At 48.0% G+C, this 10,005-nt stretch overlaps 1 protein-coding gene across 1 annotated transcript; it reads right to left on the reverse strand.

Moving 5' to 3' along the window:
• Positions 1-1,780: 1,780 nt before the first annotated feature.
• On the reverse strand, positions 1,781-2,302 carry LOC123638897 (60S ribosomal protein L23a-like). Its single transcript, XM_045552703.1, has one exon. The coding sequence runs from the start codon at positions 2,300-2,302 to the stop codon at positions 1,832-1,834; it is 471 nt and encodes a 156-aa protein (XP_045408659.1). The 3' UTR covers positions 1,781-1,831.
• Between the last annotated feature and the right edge of the window lie 7,703 nt (positions 2,303-10,005).

The raw sequence follows: 10,005 nt of genomic DNA on the forward strand, positions 1-10,005 counted from the left end.
TAGTATTAGCTTTCTTTCAGCAGTATTATTGACTGTTGACTTATTGGATTTGTGGTCAGTTAAAACCCTGCATTATCTCTTAGTCAAGATCTGTTCCCAGGCCACATTTATCTTGGACTTACGCAAAAAAAAAGAATATATATATACGTGTGTGTGTGTATGTATATATATATATAGTTTTACCTACATGCTGATTTTAGATTCAAAGCTTTAAAGTGGTCCCACCCTAAGTCAGTACCACCCCCCAAAAGGATCAGCAAAATCCCCCTAGATTCAGCTCCTTGAATCGCAATCCTTTCCCTAACCGTAAAAAAAGAACATTGCCAATACTTGATCCAGGGCTTTTTTTTTTTTTTTTTTTTTTTTTTTTTAAGAGAGGAGTCTCACTGTGTTGCCCAGGCTGCAGTGCAGTGGCTATTCACAAGTGCAGTCATTGCATACTACAGCCTCAAACTCCTGGCCTCAAGTGATTCTCCTGCCTCAGCCTCCCAAAGTAACTGGGACTACAGGCACATGTCATGTTGCTTGGCTCTTGTTTTATTTTTTAAAGTATGTTTTCAAAAGGTCAGCGTTGCAGGCCTAAATCTGACAACTTTAATTCTTTTTCTTTTTCCAATTCATGCTGGCCTTTCCTGCAGACTTTAAAACTGAAGTGCTTTCTTGTGCTTGCCTATTGTTCAAGGACTTACCATCCTTCTGCTTCCCAAAAGACCATGGAAGATGACTTGAAAACTTAGTCCAGTCTATTTCATAACTCACTCCAGAGCCCATGCTTAGGGTGGCTTGTTACTTTGGTTACATTGTGTGCTCTAGTGATTTGCCACAACTTTTTTTCTCATAATTTTAGTTGCAAAGGATGTGGTTGGAAGGTTTCTACAGGGTGTGAGACTTTTCTGACCACCATTAGGATTCAAATTTGAAATTTCTATTTTTAATTATATCCCAAGGAAGGTCAATAAAAGCTATCTAGAGTGTGATTATCTTGGGCTGGTGGACTTATTGAGGAACTGGAGCCCACACCTTCCTGGCGTAGCTCTACTTACCATCATCCTTGGAAAACATGGACAAATTTCAGAAATTTTACATTGTTGTTTTTTTCTCCTTGAATTCCTGTTTCCATTTCACTTTCCCCACAGGATTAAGTCATACATGCAATTCATTTTCATGGTTTATTGTCTTTTAATGATTGCCATATTGTACTTTTTTGTAACAAAAATATGTACTTAGTTACATTTCAGATTTTCCTAAAAAGATATATAATGCACTTTATTGATGGGCACTTGGGTTGTTTCCACATCTTTGCAATTGTGAATTGTGCTGCTATAAACATTCAAGTGCAGATATCTCTTTTATAGAATATCTTTTTTTCCCTTTGGGTAAATACCCAGTAGTGGGATTGCTGGATCAAACGGTAGTTCTACCTTTAGTTCTTTGAGGTATCTCTATACTACTTTCCAAAGAGGTTGTATAGTTTATATGTAATACCTTAAATTCTAATTTAAATTTTCAATTTCTTGTGACCATAAAAACCTGGTAGTGTTATTTCTTCTGGCTACAGTTGCCATTAGACATAATTGATCAAAACTACATATGTACATTACAAATTTGATAACAATTTGAATATAGAGAATTACATTTTATTTATTGAGATAGATTTTTTAAATGTATGTTCATATATACATTGATAAATGTTATTTATTCCTAGATTGGGATATGAGTCACTATCAATACTATCTCTATTTTAAATTATTTTATTTTATTTTATTTTTTTATTTTTTAAGGTGAAAAGATAATATATTTAGAATTGGCGAATTGGCCAGTTGGACTTGGTTTAGATGATCCCAATTTTGTTGGCAACGTCCAAAGCATCGTAATCGGGAGCCAGTCGAACATATGCCTTCTTCTCTCCATCAGGCCTGATCAGGGTGTTGACTTTGGCCACATCAATGTCATAGAGCTTCTTCACAGCCTGTTTGATCTGGTGCTTATTGGCTTTGACATCCACAATGAACACAAGTGTGTTGTTGTCTTCTATCTTCTTCATGGCAGACTCAGTTGTCAAGGGGAACTTGATGATGGCATAGTGATCAAGCTTGTTTCTCCTGGGGGCGCTCTTCCGAGGATATTTGGGCTGCCTCTGGAGCCTCAGTGTCTTTGGCCGCCAGAAGGAGGGTGATGTACGGATCTTCTTTTTTGTGTGGCTGTGGACGCCTTTTAGCACTGCCTTCTTGGTCTTCAAAGCCTTTGCTTTGGCTTCAGCTTTGGGAGGGGCAGGAGCTTCTTTCTTCGCTTTCAGCGCCATCTTGTGAAAAGCTATTATAAATTTTAATCCATGCATGAGTTAGAAGCCTTGTTCACAAAATTATGTGGAACTGGAAGGAGTTTTGATATTACAGTGTTGCTCAATTCTTTGGATGGATTCTTTCTAAGATATGTGCCAAAAATCACTTGGAGATCTTTTATCAGAAATCAGTGAACAACTCCATCAGATCCTCCTTTGGTGTTGTATCGTGGCAACCTCTTTTCTCTAAGGCTATTTCCCTAGGAGCTTTGTTATGGTTTGAATGTGCCCCCCAAAGCTCATGTGTTGGAAACCTAATCCCCACTGTAACAGTGTTAAGAGGTGGGGCCTTTAAGAGATGATTAGGTAATGAGGACTCTGCCCTCATGAATGGATTAATGCCATTATCATGGGAGTGGGTTTGTTAGAAAGTTGAGTTTGATCCCCTCTTACTGTCTCACACTCTCTCTTTTGCCATGTGATGCCTTTCTGCCATGTTATAACACAGCCAGAAGGCTCTCACCAGATTTAGCTCCTCGATCTTGGTCTTTCCAGCCTCCAAAACCATAAGCCAACACATTTCTGTTCATTATAAATGACTCAATCAGATATTCGGTTATAGCAGCCCAAATGGACTAAGACAAGCTTCTAGAATAAAGTAGAGTGGTTTTACAATATGCCCACTGGTTGGGGGCCCATGAGAGTAGGAGCTTCTTGGGCTGGGCTGCCCTCAGATCCAGGGGTCACAATAGTTTTCTTCCAGCTCTCCTTATTCTTTTCCCTCTTTACTTTTGAATCTCTGGATCTGGTTCCTGAAACTTCTTTGAGCTGAAAATCAGGATTGTTTTCTGCCTCCTACCCTAATGACCCTCCCCCTGAGTTGACTGCCTCTTTGAAACAAAGACTCACCCTATATAATTAGCAAATCAATCCAGTGATCTAAAATGCTGCTCTTAAAAACAACATCAACAACAGAGGTGGCCTGGGAAAGCTAGCCTACCACATTCACCTCCCAGTTTCAAAAAGACAAGTTTGCTGAAAGCTTTCAGAGTCAGCTGTTTGAGCCATTTACTGTCAGCTCTTACACAATGCAGGGAACTAGCAGGCTCTACCCAATTCACTAAACCACTCTGGAAAATTGTGTGGTGCTGGCCTCTAACTTGCCTCCGTTAGCATTTTAGTTCAGGCCATTAACTGTGCTTTTGTATCTGAATCTAATGGATTCTTGCCTCTTTCTGACCGACCACATTAATTTCTCAGGTTTCACCGGGACCCTTTCCTTGCCTCGTTGCCATTTCTCTCACTCTCTTTTTTTAAATTGTCTTCTTTCCTTCTCTTTTGATATTGTTCTCATTTCTGATAAAGGTGAAATCACATCAAAAGCTGCATATATTAGTACCTTTCTTTTGCATTAACCTTTACTCTAAAACAGAAGCAGCACCTCCTTCCCTCCTGGGGGGCAGCCTGATGCCTTGGAATAGCACCGAAGCTGGTGGAGACAGAACCCAAATTACTAGATTTCACTTTGACACTGACAATGACCCAGGTTAACTCCCTTCTTTGCCCTGAGACTCAGTTCTTGTGTCCAAGCAATTGGGTACAAATTTTCATTCTGTCCTATCTTCCTATCTGGCAATCAAGGATTAAGGCAGAAGCTTTGTCATGTTTAGAACTAGAGTTGCAAGCACAGTTAGCTGTCTGTGAATGTGAACGGCCATTATTCATATCCAAGTGGAAAGTATACCCCAGAATTTGAGGCCCGGTTCACAAGGAGCTCATTAGCATGATCTCAGGGAATGTGGTGGATTAGGTGGGTTTTGATGGAGGGAGACACATCTCTGATTGGTGGGCTAGAACTAGAGGGTTAAAGTGTTATTTCCTTAAGTCCATTGACCAAGTGGGAAAAGCAAGGGCCACACTGCTGGGGCTGGGCTGGCAGGAAAAGCGTGGTGCATGGGCTGCTTTGCCAGCTCGGACCCGCCCAGCCGGTTTCCACAGCTCTTCCCAGGGGCGGCCAGGGCGGCGCCCAGGCTGTGGATGAGTCATGGTACCTGCATGTCTGCACAGCAGCTAGCCCTGCCTGCCCTGGGGAGGAAATGCTGGGGCCACCTGGGAAATCTAGGCCTGCCCGAGGGTGGCTGCCAGACGAGCCTGGGGAGGCCTGAGGCAGACGATGGGCCGAAGTCCAGTGGAGCAGGGAAAAGAACACGCGCTGGACAACGCTGGCCCACGCTGGGGAGGCCAAGGAGGCTCCGGCCTCACCTTCAGTCGACTGTGCTCCATTTGGAGGACAGAGACCCCACATCTAAGCAGGCGCTGGGACAGGCAGTGTGAGTGGTGGAGAACTCAGTGAATTCTGGCCCCACCACCTACGAGCTGTGTGACCTTAGGCAAATTGCTGAACTTTTCAGCACTAAAGGAGGGGAGGATTCCTATCTCCCGGGGATTTTATGAGAATTTAGTGATTTTTGTAAAATACAGGTAAATTTAAAGGACTATGCAAACGTTTAGCTGGTGGAGTTGAGCGAAGAGGGCATTCCAGGAACAGCAAGTCAAAGGCTCGAGGCTGAAAAGAGATGTCCTTAGGACTGAGGAGGTTAAGAGTAGATCCAAGGGCTGGAGTGCAGGGGGTCAGAGGGGGAGCAGGAAGGAAGGACCTAGACTGTGGGAGTCACGAATACCGGATACAGAGAGACTTTTACTTCCTAGGTCATAGGGAGCCTGTGACTGCACCTGCAGGAGGTTAGAGGATGACTTCAGGGCTCTGTATTTCCAAATGTGACGCTTGGAGCTGGGCGCAGTGGCTCACACCTGTAATCCCAGCACTTTGGCCAAGGTGGGAGGATCTTTTGAGCCCAGGAGTTTGAGACCAGCCTGCGCAACATAGTGAGACCCTGTCTGTACAAAAAATTTTTAAATTAGCTGGGCAAAGTGGCACACGTCCCAGCTACTTGGGATGCTGAGGTGGGAGGACTGCTTGAGCCCGGTAATTCAAGGTTACAGTGAGCTATGGTGGTGCCACTGCACTCCAGCCCGGCGAACAGAGTGAGAGCCTATCTCTAAAAAAAAAAAAAAAAATTTAAATAAAATAAAAATGAAAAAACAAATGTGAGGCTTGACATATTTCCTTGGGGAGGTGACATGGACAATGAGGACAACGCAAAACTTCAGCCAACCTGGGATGCACCCACAAGCAGGTAACAGCCTCACACTTCATCCCTTGGGGAGGTAAGAAGCCAACAGGTGACCCTAGGTTTGGCTCTAGGAGACCCCTGGACTGAGCTCCTTGAGGCCAAGGCCCCAGCACAGAGACCAGGCATGCAGGGGGCTCTCTGGACAGGGCGTAGAGTGGAAGGAAAGGCAGGAGCCTCTAACCCAGCTCCTTGTTTTACAGCACGGAGAACAGCCCACAGTGACAGCTGAGCTGCACAAGCCACACAGCAGGTGCTGGGAGAGGCGGGCCCACAGCAACAGGGGCTCCCTTCACCCCACCCTCCCCCCCCCACCGAGTGGGTATCGCTGCCACTGGCCCCCCTGAGAAAGGGCTGTGCTGCAGGTAAAAGACAGCTCTGTCCTGCCAGAACAAGGCTCTCTGAACCTGTCCCAGGCCCAAGAGCCCTTCTTCCACAGCGACCGGCTCCCAGCTCAGGGAGAGGTGAGGTCAGCAGATCCTGGAGGGGAGGATGCCGCCTTGCCTGAGATGATTTCATGGTCTCCGCCTCATCTTCCCCACGCTGGCTACAGTCAGGAGCTTCTTGCTGGGCATCCTTTGCCTCCTTGGAAAGCCTCCAGAAGAAACACAAAGAAACAGGGTCCGTCCCACGTGCCGCATTCAGCAAGGGCTGCTTAGTCCATGTCCAGAGAGGCTTAGGCTGCTCCTCACCCGCTTCCAGCCCCTCCCGGTAGCCTCCAGAGTGGAAGGCAGAGGCCCCTCCTTGTCTTCCCTCCACTGCCCTGGCAGGCTGAGGTCCTCGCCACTCACGGCATCGGACAGCAAGGGTGGGAGAGCCGGGCACAGTGCAGTGAGTGAGCCTGGGAGCTCTCCTCTCCCTTCGCTGTGGCGCTCCCGTGGCTTCCCCCCGGCGCAGTGGCCACCAGTGATCCTTTGCAAACAGGTCACAGCAGCCCTCCCATCAACGCCCCCTCTCAGTCGGGCAAGGCCCAGGTCAGAACAAGGCCCTGCTCTCTCTGGCCCTCTGTCACTCCCCAGATGTCATCCCCGTGGCTGTCCCTTTGTCACCCTCTCCAGCCACCCTGACCTTCTCCTTTCTTCCCTTTCTCAACACGCAGACCTGGGCCCACGCCAGGGCATTTGTACCTGCAGTCAGCTGGATCCTGCCTCCCATCTTTGTAAATGCCACTTTCTCAGTGGGCCTTCCCAGACCACTCTGTGTGAAGGTGCAAGCTGTCCTTCACGCCTCACCCCTGCCCCCGTTTATTTTTCTCCAACTCACATACTATATACTTTACTTATTTTAAAGTAGTGATAGTCTCAGCCCCAGCTGGGATGACATCAGCATGACAGCAGATGTTTTTGCTGCTTTGTTCAACATGGGGCCTGGCACACAGCGGCCTCCCCAGAAATATTTATTTATTTATTTTTTGAGACAGAGTCTCATTCTGTTGCCCAGGCTAGAGTGCTGTGGCGTCAGCCTAGCTCACAGCGACCTCAAACTCCTGGGCTCAAGCGATCCTCCTGCCTCAGCCTCCCGAGTAGCTGTGACTACAGGCATGTGCCACCATGCCCGGCTAATTTTTTCTATATATTTTTTAGTTGTCCAGCTAATTCCTTTCTATTTTTAGTAGAGATGGGGTCTTGCTCTTGCTCAGGCTGGTCTCGAACTTCCTGAGCTCAAGTGATCCACCCGCCTCGGCCTCCCAGAGTGCTAGGATTACAGGCGTGAGCCACCGTGCCCGGCCCCCAGAAACATCTTTGAATATTGAAAGGAGAGACGAGTGATACATTAATTAATTAAGACAGTGATGGGAAGCTACTGTTCTCTCCTGGGAGTGAGGGAAGTTCCCTCCCAGCTATGCAAGTCCTGAAAAGGGCAACACGTGGACTCTTGTTAGAGAGAAGGGACCAAATCGTGGGTCAGGATCTCAGATATTAAACCTACCAGGGACAATCGCCGCCTCCACCACTACCCCAAACATACTTCCATTGCTGAAACAAGCTTAGTCTTACTCTTTTGTCCTAAGCATCACTCTTCACTGAATCTTTTCTGGTTTCTTCACATCATTTTTAATGTGACTGTGGTACAAATTAGTGCTGATAAAGGGCACAAACATGAAGTATACAGCTTGATGGGTTTTTGCATGTCTGTCCACCTGGCTAACCACCACCCCATTCAGGCCGTGAGCCATTTCGGTCGCCTGGAGGGGCTCCCCGACAGGTAACCAGCTCCCTGACTTTACCACCATGGATTGGCTTTGCCTGTCTTAGAACTTTACCTAAATGGAATCATACAGGATGTGCTCTTTGGGGTCTGGCTTTCTTTTACCTAACATTGCGTCTGCGAGGTTCACCCACGTTGTGTGTCACAGGAGCCAACCCTTCTTTACCGCTGCATAGTTTTCCTCTTCACCACTTCTTGAGTGGAGAGTCTGTCAGGTCTAACAGAACACGGTAGGCCCCCCACTCACTCAGTTCTCTGGTCTCCGGCTTTATGTGGATGCACAGGCCAGAGAGACACTTGGTTGCTCTCTTCCATCCTTGGGGGCCTTGTGGCACCCACGGAAACAGACCAGCATTGTGGGCGAGGGCCTGGGCCCTGGAATCAGGCCTGTGTTCAAATTGCTCATTCGCCACTTCTTGGCAAGTTGACCTTGAGCAATTCACTGAGCCTTCATTTCTTTTCTTCATCTGTAAAATGTGGGTATGATTATACTATTGACCATGTGGTATTGCTGTAAAGATTCAGTGAAATGACCCAGGAGGCTGGTATTCCAGCGTGGTAGGCGCTTGACAATGCAAGTTATTTTTACTGTGGCTTAGACCACTGCAGACTCCTCCAAACAGGAGGTATGGGATCTTTGCCCAACACACCAGTCCATAGCTATTTCCTGGCCAGCTCTCGACACCTCTCCCAGGCTGCTGGCTCAGGCCTCCATTCTTGCAACTTTCGAAATACTTTTATAAATGGGCACAGGGGAGCAACTAGAACCCAGAAGAAATGCAAGGAAGTACCCGTATATCAGGATCCTTTTACAAGCACTATAATTAAAGCTTTGTATCCTTGTTGGGTCAGACTCATTATCAAGTCTTTGATTCAGGACTTTGAACTTGAGCTTCAGGAAGTGCTGAGTGAGGAAGTAGCTTAAGTGGGGAAGGCAGGTAGCAATTAGAGATTCAATCTGGGCTTCCAGATGAGAAGCCTGAGCTACCTTACACCCGCTTGTGATGGTCTGCTGCCCCCCAGCTGGAAAGCTGCCGTCTTCGCCAACTCGGCCACACGCGAGACACAGCCCCACCCAGGGGGTCTGGCACATCATGCGGATCCCGATGTCACTCGGCACTCTCAGGACTACATTTTGGAACTACCTATGTTTCAAAATAGTTGTCAAAATGGGAAAATGAAAACAGGTCACATAAAAATCTGGATTTTTGGTCGGGCACTGTGGCTCATGCCTGTACTCCTAGCACTCTGGGAGGCAGAGGCGGGAGGATCGCTTGAGCTTAGGAGTTCAAGACCAGCCTGAGCAAGAGGGAGACCCTGTCTCTCCTACAAAATAGAAATAAATTAGCTGGACAACTAAAAATAGAAAAAAATTAGCTGGGTGTGGTGGCGGAGGCCTGTAGTCCCAGCTACTTGGGAGGCTGAGGCAGGAGGATTGCTTGAGCACAGGAGTTTGAGGTTGCTGTGAGCTAGGCTGATGCCACTGCACTCAGGGCAATAGAGTGAGACTCAAAAAATCTGGATTTTTTTTCCTTTTATTGGAAAATTTGCAGCACCAGGCCTGTGCTCCCAGAAAAACTCAGCAGGAGCTGAGTCCCTTGGCCTGACTTAGCCCTGTGCCCTTTCTCAGGATCCTTTAAACCAGCGGTCCCCAACCTTTTTGACACCAGGGACCAGTTTCATGGAGGACAGTTTTTCCACTGACTGCCGGGACGAGGGGGGCGCGTAGCCTCCTGGGCTCCACTCAGATCCTCAGGTGTTGGATGCTCACCGGGAGCGCGCAACCTGCATCCGTCGCACGTGCACGCGCAGGGGGCGCCGCTCCTGTGAGGGTCCGATGCCCCCGGGGGCGTGACGGGGGCGGGCTCGGCGGTGATGGCGCAGTGGGGAGCGGCTGAGGGCGCGGGCGGTTCGCGCAAAGCTCGGCTTCTGCTGTGCGGGCCTGTGGCCCGGGGATCGGGGACTGCAGCTTTACACCACCGGCTTCTGTATCCCCAGCCTCCCTTCTCTCATTTCTGGGCTCTGCCTCCTTCCACAGGTGGGTGGTTGTTGTTGTTTTCACTCCTATGTAGTCCGTATGTCAAAATAAGTCAAAGGAAGCCATGCAGGTATGTCCTCCTCTTGTTGATTCACAGACCACATGAACGTACTAAGGCTCTGAGAAGTCCTGCTCTTTCTTAAAGCAGCAGGACTTCTCTGGTCCCCATTTGATACCGTGGGGGCTTCCCCAGCGTCTGTGCTTTGGTGCTTTCTCAAAGCGCTGGGCAGGTGTCAATTAGGCGGCTGAGGAGCACCCCTGTAATGGGCGGGGGAGGCAGGGAGAGC

This window comes from Lemur catta, chromosome 5, assembly GCF_020740605.2.
Source record: "Lemur catta isolate mLemCat1 chromosome 5, mLemCat1.pri, whole genome shotgun sequence".
NCBI classification, from domain to species: Eukaryota; Metazoa; Chordata; class Mammalia; order Primates; family Lemuridae; genus Lemur; species Lemur catta.

Bases quoted from the DNA above. Each gene is read 5' to 3' on its own strand.
- LOC123638897 (XM_045552703.1), bottom strand. From the start codon at position 2,302: ATGGCGCTGAAAGCGAAGAAAGAAGCTCCTGCCCCTCCCAAAGCTGAA.